The sequence below is a fragment of the Mobula birostris genome, chromosome 9, assembly GCF_030028105.1.
Source record: "Mobula birostris isolate sMobBir1 chromosome 9, sMobBir1.hap1, whole genome shotgun sequence".
Classification (NCBI taxonomy): Eukaryota; Metazoa; Chordata; class Chondrichthyes; order Myliobatiformes; family Myliobatidae; genus Mobula; species Mobula birostris.
The window spans coordinates 85,970,189-85,987,167 of record NC_092378.1 but is presented as its reverse complement, the minus strand read 5'-3'; the positions used below and the strand labels follow the sequence as shown (position 1 = coordinate 85,987,167).

Below are 16,979 nucleotides of genomic sequence, written 5' to 3'. Positions count from 1 at the left end.
GCCAACCCATCTGCAGTGTTCACCAGTGAAACTGATGGAAAAAAAAATTGACTTAACCTATCTGCCACTTCCTTATTCCTGCTTTGATATTTGGCCTAATTAAATGTTTAGTTTCTTAGAGCTGATTCCTGTAAAATTCTCAGTCCTCCCTGCCTGCTAATAGCCCTTGTCACTCTGACATTGGAGCCCCAGTGCCTAGTGCTGGGCACTTGCTGCATTGAGACCCTCTTTGTTTGTTACTGAGGTTTTGCTGTGTTGGTGCTCCAGGCTGAGCAGGGATGCTGGTATACTGGCCCTGCACGGTACACAATGACTTGTATGTATGCCCTTCAGAATAGACCAGCATGTGTTGTGGACATGTCTAATCTTGTGATAAATGTCTTTGGTTTTCGGTTGGAAATTATAAGTATGCTTTTGATGAAGGGATTCTGCTATGACCATGATTACCAAGAATTGTTCTAGTGTGCTAGGTGTCATTTATGCCTGTGTTGTGTGAAACAGATTTTGTGCAGAGATCAGTTGAGCCTTTGTGTATAATGCTTTTCAGGGTACAAGCCCCACAGGTGTGAGCTGTGTGAGAAGGAATTTATGACGGCATACATTCTGAAGAAGCACCTGGAATCACATTACAACGAGAGGCGCTTCAAGTGCGGGGAGTGTGGCAAGCTTTATAAGAGCATTGCCCATGTGAAGGAGCACATGAGGGCACATTCAGATGACCGGCCGTACCCATGTCCAATATGTGGAAAAAAATACAAGACCAAGGTCAGAGAGAGAGTGCTGGATGATCTCATTACCGTTTTAAGTCAGTTTTGGCCTTTTGTGAAATATTTAAAATATTTTGTAAGCTTTGAAATATTGCCGCTGTAAGAACCTTAGCATGTAATTTGTTTGCAGCTAGCTCCAATAAGCAGCATGGTGGTCAGGATCAGCTTGAGCAGTATTTAGTGGGGACTAAATTGGATTAGGCTGTGGAAAGATCTTTCCTGGTCTGACTCTTAAACACCTTTATTGTATTTGTCTTCACTACCATCCCTGGCAGTGCATTGCAAGCGCCCACCATTCTGTATATTAAAAAAATGCCCTGCGCATCTCCTTTGAATTTGCTCCCCTCACCTTAAAAGTCAGGTATTCCCTCAATTTCCACTAATCCAGAGAAAATAATCCAAGTTTGTTTTACCACTCCTCATGGCACATATTTTCTAAACCAGTCAACATCCTGGTTATCATCTTCTCACCCTCTCCAAGACCTCCACATTCTTCCTATCATAGGGTGACCAGAATTGAATACAATACTCTAGATGCGGCATAACCAGAGTTTTATAAAGCTGCAACATAACTTCCTGACCCTTAATCTTTGATTTCTTGTGCATTCAGAAGCAACTCTGTCTTGCCACTGGATCCAGGTGGGAATTGGGAAGAGAGAGTGAGGCTGATGCTGCGCAACTCTCCCTCACTTAAATCCAAACCACGCTCTAGTCTCGACACCATCATGTGTCGATGTCCTCATCGACGTCGACAATGGACGAACACGTAATTAAGGAAAACTTCTTTAATGTTTGATTTCTAATGGTCAGATGTGTGTTTCAGAATGCACAGCAAGTTCACCTGAGGACACACTCTGAGAACAAGCCATTTGCATGTGACTATTGTACCCGGGCATTCCGAGAAAAGGGCTCCCTCATCCGACATGTGCGCCTGCACACTGGAGAGAAGCCATTCACGTGCTGTAGATGTGGGCGAGGCTTTGCAGAGCATGGTACTCTCAATCGACACCTACGAGCCAAAGGTGTGTGGAAAGCTGTTGGAATTGGACTCGTGGAACTCATGTCTTGTATAGTATCACAGTTCATTGATGTTTGTTATTTAGTTGCTGCCATGATTTTCACTTCTGCATTCCATATATTATTACTACAGTTTTTTTCTACTGTTCACAGCAAAATAATGAATCAAAAACTACCATGTCTATTATAGAGTGTCCTAAGTGTTAGTAATTCACAGTGTGTAACATACAAGTAAATATTCGGACAGGTGAAGTTTAAGAGTATTGATGGTGGAGAGAGAGAGGTGGGAGCTTTAGCAAGACAATTCCAGAAATAAAGGCGAAAAAGGCTTAATTTCTGTTTTTGTTTGTGAGCTGCTGAAATCCAACTACTTTGTTAAAAGCTGAAGCAGGTGAGAGACAGAGTGAAGATAAAGTATGCATTCCATTTGGCAAGTGCTGTACACAGTTCTTAGTTACAGAGCCAAATACCTAAGACTGATGATGACAAGGAACTGGGTTTCACAGTAATTAAAGGGAAAACAATATTACTAAGGGAAAGCAAAGGGGCTGAAAACTGTTCAGGTAAAAGGTTATCAATCTGAACAGTTGTTTCTGTTTCATTCTCCGCAGATATTTCCTGATCTGCTGAGAATTTCCAGTATGTTCTGATCTTGTATTATAAGGGGACATTGACAGATTAAGTAAGTGGATTAGACTGTAGAGTATACCCTGGGATGTGTGAAGCCATCCACTATGGACCTGCAAGGTGTCTGCAAGATGCTGTGAGATTGCTTGTACAACTAAAGCAAAATAATAAATTGTGAAAAGCTACTAGATAATATAGATTCAGAGTGCAAAAGTTGGGTTAATACGAAGGATTAGGGGTAACGTTGCATGAAATATATAAAATGTATAAAGGAATTGGTAAGTCAAGAGTTGCGAAGAACACAAATAGGGCCCAGCACATCCATGCTGCAAGTTTGAAAGAGAAACCTTTCCCTGGAGAAGTTCAGAATGAACTAAGTCAGAGATGGTGCTGGGATATCCGAACAACACTTCAAGAATGGAATAATAGAAATATGGATGCCATTTTTCTCCCTCCAAAATATGTCTCTTGAAACTGAGAGTAGTTGGTTGTAAATTCCAATACCAATTTCAATTGATTGTTAAGAGGCATTGTTAAATGTAATGGCAAATTGTTAAAATTGAAATCAGCCACAGAATGAACAAGTGGAGCTGAATGGCTTTTTCTAATCTAGTGCAATCTGTCTAAAACTAATAGTTTCTCTTCTGTCCTGAGGTGGTTGTCACATTGGATGTAAAGCACTGGATCAGGTAGAGGTATCACCTGGTGGCCAGTCTGCTGATAGCGTTACCACGGCAATCATCAGTGATGATCCTCATGCAGTGCTGGTGGAGTTTTCCTCAATGGTGGCCAACACACAAGAATATATTATTAAGGTACCTGTGACACTTGCAGTACCAAAAATCATGTGGTTGTAGCCTATTTCTGACAGATGGTAACAGTAGTCGCTGATTGCTCTACACCAAGCATGTCATTGCATGATATCAATATCCATATGATCTGTGTGTGATCGGTATTCTGTACGTGTCAGCAGTTGTAGATGTGTGAATCGTGTAATGCTGCATATGAAATCTGACATTTGTTTTTATTTCTATTAGCAGGCTCCTGCTGAAGAGACAGAAGACAGTCAGACAGGCTCCCTAAGCCAAGGCTCGAAGGTTTGGTGGTTCAGTTTTTGGATTTGCTCTGATTATTGTGTGAGAGGGACAGTTTATGTTGGATGATCTGTACTGGGATGCACAGTGTCCATAGTAAAACGAGATAAATGGAGAAGGACCAGATACAGAGGGGATTCCGGTGAAATATAATCGTTGGAGGATATTAAAATATGTAGAACAAATAGGAAAATGTTTTAGTGGAGTAGTTGTACTTATTGAAGGTAACTTAATCAGTGTTAGCCTCATCAATAAGAGAAATATTATTCAAATGGATTGAAATACAGTAATCAATTATCATATCATGAGAAGTCCACAAATTTATCAAGTAGCAACACAGAGGCTGAGATAAAAATGCATAATTGTATAGCAAACAAGTAGGCCTCTTGGCCTCCATGGCTTTACTGACTCTCGTGTGCCCTTCTAATTTAATCTCACTTTTCTTCCAACTCCATCTTCTGCCACCCACCTACACCAGGGTCCATTTATAGTGACCAGTTCACAAACTGTTCAGTGCTTCTTTGGCAGGTGGGAAAAAGTAAGAGTACCTGGGGAAATGGACAGAGTCACAAAAGGAACATGCAAAGCATTTGAACTCAGGATTGAACCCAGTCTCTGGAGAGTCAGAAGCAGTACTTACCAGAGTGCCACACCTTGAGACCATAAGACATGAGACATAAAAACAGAATTGGGCCATTTGGCTCATTGAGTCTGTTCTGCCACTCAGTCATGGCTGATCCTTTTACCCCCTCCTCAACCCATTCTCCGGCCTTCCCGTAACCTTTGCTGATTTAGAAAATGAACCAAAGCAGAACAGTAATAATGATGAGAGTTTCTGTGTCCTGATGAGAATCAAGAACCTATCAATCTCTGCTTTAATATACCCAATGACTTGGCCTGTACAGCCGTCTGTGGCAATGAATTCCATCGATTCACCACCCTCTGGCTAAAGAAATTCCTCCTCATCTCTGTTCTGAAAGGGATGTCCCTCAATTCTGACGCTGTGCCCTCTGATCCTAGACTTCCCCCATCATAGGAAATATCCTCTCCACGTCCACTCTTATCTATGGGGCCCAAAACCTATTCAGACTGAGGAGGTGGAGGGTGGGGGGAAATGATTTGGAATAATGAGGGGGGTAGTGGGAGCTTGTTCCCCCAGGACCCCAGGAGACATTGTCTTAATCGAGATGGGATGTTGGGCAGCCTTCCCACTAATCTCCCATTTCCCATACCCATTCTGTTGTGTGACCAATGTCTCTGTCTTCCCTCTCCCCAATGCTCTGCACCAGTGCAGCAATAAAACATTAGCAGTGTGAGCCCAGACTGTACAGTTCCTGCCTCCACACTACCTTTCCTCTTCTCCTCCTCCCTTTCCTCTTCTCCTCCTCCCTATACTAATCTAGAGAAAAGAACCCAAGTGTGTCTGACCTCTCATTACAGCTCATGCTCTCTAATCCAGTCAGCATCCTAGTGAATGTCTCCTGTACACTGATGGATGCTGCTGCCTTGTGGCATTGCCTGTGATGTTCTCGATGGTGGGAAGGGTTGTGCCTGTTGCAGAGCTGGCTGGGTCTGCTGCTTTCTCTGATCCATTGCAAGATGGTGATGCAATCAGTCAGAACGCTCTCCACAGTGTACAGAGGTAGGGCACACACCGTCAACGGTGGGGAGTGTTGAGGGACAGCGGGACCTTGGAGTGTAAGGTAGGAAATGCACTGTGAATGGTGGGGAGTGTCGAGGGACAGAGGGACCTTGGATTATGAGGTAGGAAATGCACCGTGAATGGTGGGGAGTGTCGAGGGACAGAGGGACCTTGGAGTATGAACACAAAATACTCTACAGATGCTGGGGTCAAAGCAACACGCACAACACGCTGGAGGAACTCAGCAGGTCAGGCAGCATCCATGGAAACGAACAGTCAACGTTTCGGGCCGAGACCCTTCGTTAGGACTGAAGAGGGAAGGGACAGGGGCCCTATAAAGAAGATGGGGGAGGGTGGGAAGGAGAAGACTGGTAGGTTCCAGGTGAAAAACCAGTAAGGGGAAAGATCAAGGGGTGGGGGAGGGGAAGCAGGGAGGGGATAGGCAGGAAAGGTGAAGAAGGAATAAGGAAATGCACAATGGGTAGTAGAAGGAACGCAGAACCATGAGGGAGGTGATAGGCAGCTGGGGGAGGGGGCAGAGTGAAATAGGGATAGGGGAAGGGAGGGGGAGGGAATTACTGGAAGTTGGAGAATTCTATGTTCATACCAAGGGGCTGGAGACTACCCAGACGGTATATGAGGTGTTGCTCCTCCAACCTGAGTTTGGCCTCATCATGGCAGTAGAGGAGGCCATGTATGGATATATCGGAATGGGAATGTGAAGCAGAGTTGAAGTGAGTGGCAACCGGGAGATCCTGTCTGTTGTGGCGGACGGAGTGGAGGTGCTCGACGAAGCGGTCCCCCAATCTGCGTTGGGCCTCACCGATGCAGAGGAGGCTGCACCGGGAGCACCGGATGCAATAGATGACCCCAACAGAATCACAAGTGAAGTGTTGCCTCAGCTGGAAGGACTGTTTGGGGCCCTGAATGGTGGTGAGAGGGGAGGTGTAGGGACAGGTGCAGCACTTACGCTTACAGGGATAAGTGCTGGGTGGGAGATCCGTGGGGAGGGACGTGTGGACCAGGGAGTCGTGGAGGGAATGATTCCTGTGGAAAGTGGAGAAGGGTAGAGAGAGGAAGATGTGCTTAGTGGTGGGGTCCTGTTGAAGGTGGCGGAAGTTGCGGAGGATAATGTGCTGGATCCGGAGGCTGGTTGGGTGTTAGGTGAGGATGAGGGGAACTCTGCCCCTGTTGTGGTGGCGGGACGATGGTGTGAGGGCCAAAGTGCGGGAAATGGAGGAGATGCGGATGAGGGCATCATTGATGACGGCAGAAGGGAAACCCCGATCCTTAAAGAAAGAGGACATTTCCCCTCCCCCACCCCTTGATCTTTCCCCTTACTGGCTTTTCACCTGGCACCTACCAGCCTTCTCCTTCCCACCTTCCCCTCACCTTCTTTATAGGGCCCCTGCCCCCTCCCTTTTCAGTCCTGACGAAGGGTCTCGGCCCAAAACATTGACTGTTCGTTTCCATGGATGCTGCCTGACCTGCTGAGTTCCTTCAGCGTGTTGTGCGTGTTCCTTGGAGTATGAGGTAGGAAATGCACTGTGAATGGTGGGGAGTGTCGAGGGACAGAGGGACCTTGGTGTACAAGGGTAGGCAGGAACTGGGGAGCATAAATTAGGAACAGTTGCACTTAGAGAAATACACAACAGAAATGTGGAGAATATTTAGAGAGCACTTGCTGATGGTTTTACGTAGGTTTGTCCCATTGAGGCAGGGAAAGGATGGTTGGGTGAATGACCTGTGGTTGACAAGCGATATGGAGCACCTAGTCCAGAAGAAGAAAGAAATTTACTTCACATTTTAGGAAGCAAAGATCAGACAGGACTTTAGAGAATTACGGGGTATCTGGGAAGGAGCTGATGAATGGACTTGGAGAGCTAGAAAAAGGAACAGAAGGCTTAGAAACATAGAAACATAGAAAATAGGTGCAGGAGTAGGCCACTCGGCCCTTCAAGCCTGCACCGCCATTCAGTATGATCATGGGTGATCATCCAACTCAGAACCCTGTACCTGCCTTCTCTCCATACCCCCGATCCCTTTAGCCACAAGGGCCATATCTAACTCCCTCTTAAATATAGCCAATGAACTGGCCTCAACTGTTTCCTGTGGCAGAGAATTCCACAGATTCACCACCCTGTGTGTGAAGAAGTTTCCTAATCTTGGCCCGAAAAGGCTTCCCCTTTATCCTCAACTGTGCTCCCTCATTCTGGACTTCCCCAACATCGGGAACAATCTTCCTGCATCTAGCCTGTCGGATCCCTTTAGGATTTTATACGTTTCAATAAGATCCCCCCCTCAATCTTCTAAATTCCAACGAGTATAAGACTAGTTCATCCAGTCTTTCATCATATGGAAGTCCTGCCATCCCAGGAATCAATCTGGTGAACCTTCTTTGTACTCCCTCTATGGCAAGAATGTCTTTCCTCAGATTAGGGGACCAAAACTGCACACTATACTCCAGGTGTGGTCTCACCAAGGCCTTGTACAACTGCAGTAGTACCTCCCTGCTCCTGTACTCGAATCCTCTTGCTGTAAATGCCAGCATACCATTTGCCTTTTTCACCGCCTGCTGTACCTGCGTGCCCACTTTCAATGACTGGTGTATAATGACACCCAGGTCTCGTTGCACCTCCCCTTTTCCTAATCGGCCACCATTCAGATAATAATCTGTTTTCCTGTTTTTGCCACCAAAGTGGATAACCTCACATTTATCCACATTAAATTGCATCTGCCATGAATTTGCCCACTCACCTAACCTATCCAAGTCACCCTGCATCCTCTTAGCATCCTCCTCACAGCTAACACTGCCGCCCAGCTTCGTGTCATCCGCAAACTTGGAGATGCTGCATTTAATTCCCTCATCTAAGTCATTAATATATATTGTAAACAACTGGGGTCCCAGCACTGAGCCTTGCGGTACCCCACTAGTCACTGCCTGCCATTCTGAAAAGGTCTCGTTTATTCCCACTCTTTGCTTCCTGTCTGCCAACCAATTCTCTATCCACATCAATACCATACCCCCAATACCGTGTGCTTTAAGTTTGCACACTAATCTCCTGTGTGGGACCTTGTCTAAAGCCCTTTGAAAATCCAAATATACCACATCCACTGGTTCTCCCCTATCCACTCTACTAGTTGCATCCTCAAAAAATTTTATGAGATTCGTCAGACATGATTTTCCTTTCACAAATCCATGCTGACTTTGTCCGATGATTTCACCGCTTTCCAAATGTGCTGTTATCACATCTTTGATAACTGACTCTAGCATTTTCCCCACCACCGATGTTAGGCTAACCGGTCGGTCTATAATTCCCCGGTTTCTCTCTCCCTCCTTTTTTAAAAAGCAGGGTTACATTAGCCACCCTCCAATCCTCAGGAACTAATCCAGAATCTAAAGAGTTTTGAAAAATTATCACTAATGCATCCACTATTTCTTGGGCTATTTCCTGAAGCACTCTGGGCTGCAGACCATCTGGCCCTGGGGATTTATCTGCCTTTAATGCCTTCAATTTACCTAACATGTATTTCCCTCAGTTCCTCCATCTCACTAGACCCTCTGTCCCCTACTGTTTCCGGAAGATTATTTATGTCCTCCTTAGTGAAGACAGAACCAAAGTAGTTATTCAATTGGTCTGCCATGTCCTTGTTCCCCATAATCGATTCACCTGTTTCTGTCTGTAAGGGACCTACATTTGTCTTAACCAATCTTTTTCTTTTCACATATCTATAAAAGCTTTTACAGTCAGTTTTTATGTTCCCTGCCAGTTTTCTCTCATAATCTTTTTTCCCTTTCCTAAGTAAGTCTTTTGTCCTCCTCTGCTGGACTCTGAATTTCTCCCAGTCCTCAGGTGAGCCACTTTTTCTGGCTAATTTGTATGTTTCTTCTTTGGAATTGATACTATCCCTAATTTCCCTTGTCAGCCATGGGTGCACTACCTTCCCTGGTTTATTCTTTTGCCAAACTGGGATGAACAATTGTTGTAGTTCATTCATGCTTTGTTGAGTAGGATTAAGGAAAACCCTAAGGTGTTCTACATGTTTGTGAGGAACAGGAGGATGGCCAGAGTGAGGGTAGAACAAAACAGGGATAGCAGTTGTCTAGAGTTGGAGGAGATAGAGGAGATCCTTAATGCTTTGCTTCAATATTCACCACTGAGAGGGATTTTGATGTTTGTTGTGACAGCATAAAACAGCCTAATGTGCTTGAATATGTCGATGTTACGAAAGAGCGTATATAGAAATTTTGAAAGATGTGTCCCTGTGGCCAGATAGGGTATACCCCAGGTTACTACATGAAGCACAGGAAGAGATTACTACACCCTTGCGATGATCTTTGCATCCTTGCTTGCCACAGGAGTAGTACCAGATGATCGGAGGGTGGCAAATGTTGTTCCTTTGTTCAAGAGAGGGAGTTATGGACCAGTTAGTTTTACTTCAGTGGTGGGCAAGTTATTGGAGAGGATTCTTAGAGAAAGCACTTATGAGTATTTGGAGAATACTCCAAATTAGGGATTAGGGATAGTCAACATCATGCCCCATTCTTTGAGGATGTGATGAAGGTAGAGCAGTGGATGTGATGTATATGGATTTTAGTAAGGTGTTTGATAAGGTGTCCATGGGATCCGGGGAAATTTGGGGCTGTGTGGATACGGAATTGGCTTACCCATAGAAGGCAGGCTGTGGTAGTTGATGAAGTGTATTCTGCACGGTGACCAGTGGTGTTTCACAAAGATTTGTTCTGGGACCCCTGTTCTTTGTGATTTCTTTAAATGACTGAATGAGGATCTGGAAGGAGGGCTAGTAAATTCCCAGATGACATAAAGGTTAATGGAGTTGTGGATAATCTGGAGGGTTGTCGTAAATTGTAACGGGACATTGACAGGATGCAGAACTGGGCTGAGAAGTAGAAGAAGGAGTTCAATCCAGAGAAGTATGAAGTGATTCACCTTGGAAAGTTAAATTGCAAAGCAGAATACAGGGTTAATGGCAGGATTCTTAGCAGTATGGAGAAACAGAGGGATCTTAGGGTTCACGTCCATAGATCCCTCAAAGTTGCTGTTCAAATTGATAGGGTTGTTAGGAAGGCATGTGGTGTGCAGCCTTCGTTAGTCAGGAGATTGAGTTCAAGATCTGCAAGGTAATGTTACAGCTCTATAAAAGCCCTGCTTGGATCACTCTTCAGAATATTATGGTCAGTTCTGGTCTCTTCTTTACAGGAAGGATGTGGAAGCTTTAGAAGGGTGCAGAGGAGATTTACAAGAATGCTGTATGGACTAGAGGGCATGTTTTATGGTTGATGAAATTGTTACGGAGCCCCAGAGAGAATGTAGTGAGCATGTTTTCCTGACTGAAGAATCTACCATCACGAGTCACATTGTCAGAATAAATGGTAGGTCACTTAGTACCTTTTCCAAGGAGGTAGATCTTTGGAATTCTTTATTTGTGGAGTCCAGTCATTAAGTTTATTCCAACATTTTTATGTCTCAGAAATATTAAGGGCATTGGGGGAAACAGAGAAAATGCAAGAAAATGGAGCAGAATAGAGTTGGAGATCAGCTGTGATCTTGATGAATTGCAGAGCAGGTTTTAAGGACGGAAAGCCTACACCTGCTCACTTTAATTACATTGCCCCTCACAGCCAGAGTTTCTGTGGACAATGTTTCTGACGTTAAATTGCTTTGAATTGCTTTCAGGTTGACAGCCAGATCATGAAAGTTGTACAACAAATTGTAAACCAGACTAGCACCGGCCATCAGATTATTGTCCAGAATGTTTCCATGGAAGAGAACACTGAGCAAGGCACAGATACAATTACCATCGCAACACCTGACAGTCTCACTGAGCAGGTTGCAATGACATTGGCTTCCAGCATTGGGGAAGGAGCGGTTCTGGCAACAGAAGGCAGCCTGGAGACCCGGCCGGACACTGTTACTGTGGTGACGGCTGATGATATCGAGATGCTGGAACATGCAGATGAATATGTGATAACTACTCAAGATGGAGAGGTGGAAATACAGACAGTGGTGGTGGGCGAATAATGGGACTCCTGCCGAGCCTCGCTTTACCCTACTCAGGGAAAAGAAATACTGTACTTCAGAGGGTAAATGCAAAAACCCATAAACAAGGACATGATGCCACAGAGGAGCCAAGTGCTTGAGCTGCAGAGGGTTATTTGTTATTATTTAAATATTATATTGTTGGGCAAAAGGCCTTTTTGCAGCACTTAAGTAGTTCACAGTAGATTGTGCCAAGATAACCAGTCTCTTAAGGCTTTGACCGTGCATTGTTGAGTCCAGAGGAGTTGCTTGTGTGTCCTGATGCTGAATGTTGGTTTTTAAGGGAGGTCATGGAAAATTAGAGTATGTTTGGCCAATGATTTGGATTCATGCTGGATAATAGAATGGGCTCCTGGTGTTTAATTTTAGTTCCAGGTTCTGTTTTTTTCCTGCCTCATTGCCTCCATTTCTGTCAATAACTTCCACGTGCCAAGTTGAATCCTACTATTCTATTAGAGTTCTGGATGCTCTGTGAAACACACTGATCTGAGCTCAATGCATTGTTTTTCTTCTCCATTTAACATGGCTTGTAATTCTCAGTCTGAATCAGGAGTATTGCAACTTAATGTGAAACTGACATTAATAATTTACAGCAGAAAATCATTTCTAGTGTGAGTTACATCCCAGATCTCAGCTTGCCTGTTCACATAAAGTGGATGAAACTGAAGGTGGGAGAAAAAAAATTCCAAATGTAATAAGTTCCTACTTAATACGATTACAGTCTTTTATGAAAGTATTGTTAACTTGCTCATTTAAAGACAATGCATGTTATGTCTGTATCTTTCTAATTTAGTAGTTCTTTACAGGCAGTGATTCTGGACACTTGCACCTGTTTTCTTGGTGGAGAAATGGGGGAGGGTGGAATGCTGCATGCGTTTTTATATTGTGGATTACTCTTTAATTCATAGATGACCTCAGCCAGTGACCAATGTAAACTCAGTAAGGACCCTGCAGGTGACAAGTCTGTGATGCCTGGTATCGTCTCTTAAAAAGACAACATTTCTTTTCAGTTTTGTGCCAAGGGATATGAAGAATAGCAGAGACACTCATGGACTCACGGGGGGTGGGTGGAGGAGAGTTGTCTGGCCAAATCTTGTCCAAAATTTTGCAACCCCATGTTGAGTACGCAGTACTCTGGTGCTGTGGTCTTTGTACATGATGCACATGCAGTAACTGTATCACACAATAAGCTTATTGGCACTTTTCCAGGTTGTAAACCACTGACGTAATAAGAATCCAGCTGTCTTGACTATATAAATAAAAACAGCTGTTTAAAACTAATTACAAAAAATTAAAAAATGGCATCTTTCCATCTATGTTATCAAGCCAAATAATTAACGAATTAATGAACAGTATTTAGAATATTGAGAAGGATTTCCAATGTGCTTTAGGAAGGATGGGTATGCACATGAATAAGCAGCTTTGGAATGACAACTATCAGATTGCAACAAAAACAAATTGCATGTGACATCACCATAAGGTCTGTCTGTCATCAGGGCTTATATGTCAAGCTCCACAAAGCATAATCATATCAACATTATGTAAATTGTTTATTACAGTGGATTCTGGTTAATTGAGATATTTTCCCAATTAAGCAGCCGCCCTAATTAGCATGCCGAAGTTTCATGGAAATAGTTTAAAAAGGATAAAAAAGAAGACAAACTATCATTTAACTGAGTAACTGTATTCAAAGAAATACAGAACAAATTAGAACACTACTACTACTACAGTTCTATAAAACTGTATAAATAGTAATAGTTATCAACAGAAGAATTCATCGAGTGTACGCTGCCATGTTCTTTCGAATGTAAATGAAAAAAATCAGTGCAGACATTTAAGGTAGTTTTTTCAGCTCTTATCAAATCTTTTTGTGGCATCTTGGCAAAGGTCTAAAATTTTTTTAAGTCAATATTAAAAATAAAATGATCAAAAGTCATTGCTTTTTGAATTGGCCAAAATGGATAACCTAACACAATTTAAAGACTGTTCTAAGCTCGGTGTGTCGTTACCTAATAGCCATACAAGTGCATGCGAATGACGCTAGTTAAAACTGTATGGCAACAGTCTCCTGTCCCAATTAAGCTGCATAGTGTTCCAAATAAACAAAGGAATCCCAGATATTTTCTGGATTAGTTTTTGAAAAGAGTTGTCCCAAATAAGTGGCTACCCTGATTAACCGATGGCCCAATTAACTGGAATCTACTGTATTTAATTATATCAACAGCCCTTTAGCTTCAGTGCAATGTAGTAACAGTGCATCTGCTCTGAAGATAGCTTCTCAATCACGGGGCCTCTCTCAGAAATAAATTATCTAGAGATGAGCAACAGAATCCAAAACGGACACAAATTCAGAACTGGCAGTATCTTTCTGCTGACACATTCTTCCACTTGAGATTGCAGATGGATGTTGCTGAAGGCTGCATCCCTGTACCCAGCATGAAAGTATTTTAGTGAATGAAGATACTATATGGTTCCATTGAGTTCAATCTGCTTTATGTTAATCACTTTCCGTTTACATGAAGTACATGCTGATCTCATTGACAACCACAGTGTTTAGCCAGGTTGACATCAAATAAAGGGCAGAACTTGAACACCCTGTCTCTGCAGCATTTAATTGTTACAGATGCTCCCTAGTGTCTGTAGTTTGGGCCACCCAGTAATTCTATTTCACCCCTTGAACCAGTATTGTGAGCACCAAGTTTATTAAGATCTGAAGAATGGTAGAAACTTCAAGTTGCTTTGGTGAAAGCTGTGAAAAGAACTGATAAATAGAAATGGGTTTCTCTAAATGAACATTTATATTGAAATGGGAAATGGTGAAAACATTTGGGTAAGATGCCATCTACAGAGAAAAAGTGATTTTCTTTTGATCACCACCTATGCCTATTCTGGCACCCTTTTATAATCCAAATTAGTGTTGTCTCTCCCTAAAATAGCAAGACATGGGGGTCTCTAAATTGACCATAACAAACTGCCCAGCATGTTTTCCACTTTTTCCAGTGGTATTATGGCATTGTAATGCTAATTACTTTATGACAAAGAAAACATCAGGCAAAACATCTTTTGTAAATCTGGCCTAAAAGTCACACCAATACTTGGGTTATAGGAGCAATAAAGGTTCACAAAAGAACAGAGACTGTATATATCATAGGAGCCATCTCTTCACAAAAACAGACATGATTATGATCATCAATAGTGCTGTAGCACAGCCTTTAGCTGAGGAAAAGAGTGCTTGAAGCTTGAACTCAGCTGCCCATGAATCCCATGGTCTATTAGGCAGCTGCAATTTCTGCCTTCAATTTCAAGAAATTGAAATACACAGTGGGTACACCAAATAAGAGGTCAGATTGAAAGTGCACCACCAAGCTACAATAGAGCACGATTCCCAAATTAGTTTGGTTGAGAGTTGCACGCAAAATGAAATAAGTCATCCTTGATCCCCAGTGATTGCCTAACAGGTCATTGACTAGAGTGGCATTGACAAATGAAGTCAGAGTTCAGACAATTTACAATTTTAATTGGTTATAGTAGAAAAAATAGGATGTGGAAATCAGCAAAAAATATCCATTTCTGTCGTCTTATTTGCATCTTTTCTGAGTTGTCACAGGGCAGATGATTTCTTTCAGGTTTGTGATGAAGCCTCTATGATACAGATTATTCCTTGTTCGCCTGTCCATGTGACATCTGCAGATGCTCTTGTATTTGTACCACTCATTTGATGTCTGATTTGTCATCGCTAAGAATAAATGAAAAGCAGTATATCCTGCCAGCAGGAAGGTGATGAGCAGCGTGAAGCCCAACATGAAGAAGATCCGAGGATAGATCAGGAACAGTTTCTGCAAATGGAACAAAGTTAGTTAATATAAGAAAAAAAACACAAAGTACCCAATCACCAGTGCAAACAACTGATAGTCATATACACTAAAATAATTGGATACTGTTATAATAATTGAAGGATAGATACTGACTTGGACCACACCTACTTCTGACTTCATCAGGGAGGGAAGAGCATTGACATAGCAGCTCAGTGAATGATGTCCTGGGACTACACTAACAGAGATGCAACTCTCGTCAATGGAGAAATGTTGATGCCCCATGACTTCAACTTCACTAAGGTTTCTTGATATTACAGTGGTCAAAACGGTGACCATGTTAAAGTCATTCGTCTTGAAATTCAGCATTTTAGAGCTATAGACATTTAGAAGTTAGCAGGTTACGAGTGAATAAGCACTGCTTCAATGGATGAAGAATAGGAGACATTGGCACATTGCAGAGTTCAAATGATGGAAGCCAAGGAGCTCATGAGAGAATAACTTGAATGTCAATGTTATGAATAATAATTTCAATTATAGTGCAGCTGTAAATTGTGGATAGCCAGAGGCTTTTTCCCAGGGCTGAAATGGTTAGCATGAGGGGTCATAGTTTTAAGGTGCTTGGAAGTAGGTACAAGGGGGATGTCAAGAGGCAAGTTTTTCCACAGAGTGGTGGGTGCGTGGAATGCACTACCAGCGAAGATGGTGGAGGCGAGTACAATAGGGTCTTTTAAGAGACTCTTAGATAGGTACATGGAATTTAGAAAAATAGAGGACTATGCGGTAGGGAAATTCTTGGCAGTTTCTAGAATAGGTTACATGGTGGACACCACACTGTGGGCCGAAGGGCCTGTAATGTGCTGTAGATTTCTATATTTAGCTGTAATAAAGCTGTTATGAGTACTGTTACAGAGTAGATAGGGTTGTGACACCTTGGAGAGTGAAGTATGAAAGCAGATAAGTTTTATTAATATTGTATTACTCATACTTTAATAGTTGTAATTGGTAGTTAAAACCAAAGCCAAGCGTTGTTTTACCATTTCCTGAAGACACCAAGGATAGAACATCAAACAGTACAGACCCATTGGCCCACAATGTTGTGCATACCCTTTAACCTACTCTTAGATCAATTAAACTCTTCCCTCCCACAGTTTTCATTTTTCTATCATCCATGTGCCTAAGAGTCTCTTAAACGGCCTTAACATATCTACAATCAGCCCGGCATCATGTTCCATATACCACCACTCTGTGTAAAAAATAAAACCTGTGTCTGACATCCTCCCATACATAAACAAGATGCTGGAAATCTGAACAACACACACAAAATGCTGGAGGAACTCAGCAGACCAGGCAGCATCCATGGGGAACTGTTCCTCCACCATTTTGTGTGTGTTGCTTGAATTTCCAGCATCTGCAGATTTTCTCTTGTTTGACATGGGTTATGGAATCAGTTCAGTGTTTGGGTGAGTGAAATTGTCTCCTCTGACTCCTGTACCTCCTTGAGGAACGGGGGGGGGGAGCATGGGCTAGATGGTGGGGGTCCCTGATGATGGATGTTGCTTTCCTGCAACAACACTCCCTGTAGATGTGCTCAATGATGGGGAAGGCTTTACCTGTGATGGACTGGGATGTATCCACTATTTTTACAGACGTTTCCATTCAAGGCCATTGGTGTTTCCACACCAGGCTATGATGCAACTAGTTGGTATACTCTTCACTGAGCATCTATAGAAGTTGTTCAAAGTTTTAGATGACACAAGACATATGAGCAGCATTAGGCTATTCAGCCCATCAAGTCTACTCTGTCATTCCATCATGGTTGATTTATTATCCCTTTCAACCCCATTTTGCTGCCTTCTTGTAACCTTTGACATAGTCATAGTCATACTTTATTGATCCCGGGGGAAATTGGTTTTCGTTACAGTCTTTATAGACATCCTGACTAAATGAAAACCTAT

General features: G+C 42.8%; 2 protein-coding genes across 16 annotated transcripts in view; one reads left to right on the top strand and one right to left on the bottom strand.

The window, feature by feature from the left end:
- The window catches only part of e4f1 (E4F transcription factor 1), a 67,798-nt gene extending 53,855 nt beyond the window's left edge, over positions 1–13,943 (top strand). For 3 of the 6 annotated variants that reach the window (XM_072268335.1, XM_072268340.1, XM_072268341.1), the window contains exons 11-15: positions 548–765; positions 1,591–1,789; positions 3,066–3,226; positions 3,449–3,508; positions 10,847–13,942. In XM_072268335.1, the coding sequence (XP_072124436.1) occupies positions 548–765; positions 1,591–1,789; positions 3,066–3,226; positions 3,449–3,508; positions 10,847–11,191 (983 nt within the window). In that variant the 3' untranslated portion in view covers positions 11,192–13,942. Of the gene's footprint in view, positions 1–547; positions 766–1,590; positions 1,790–3,065; positions 3,227–3,448; positions 3,509–10,846 lie in introns of all 6 variants that reach the window. The other 3 variants (XM_072268336.1, XM_072268339.1, XM_072268337.1) reach the window with 3 other exon arrangements.
- zdhhc4 (zinc finger DHHC-type palmitoyltransferase 4) overlaps positions 12,958–16,979 on the bottom strand; it is a 35,418-nt gene continuing 31,396 nt past the window's right edge. For 6 of the 10 annotated variants that reach the window (XM_072268349.1, XM_072268350.1, XM_072268347.1 and 3 more), the window contains one exon: positions 12,959–15,045. In XM_072268349.1, coding sequence (XP_072124450.1) covers positions 14,788–15,045 — 258 coding nt within the window. In that variant the 3' untranslated portion in view covers positions 12,959–14,787. Of the gene's footprint in view, positions 15,046–16,979 lie in introns of all 10 variants that reach the window. The other 4 variants (XM_072268343.1, XM_072268344.1, XM_072268342.1 and 1 more) reach the window with 3 other exon arrangements.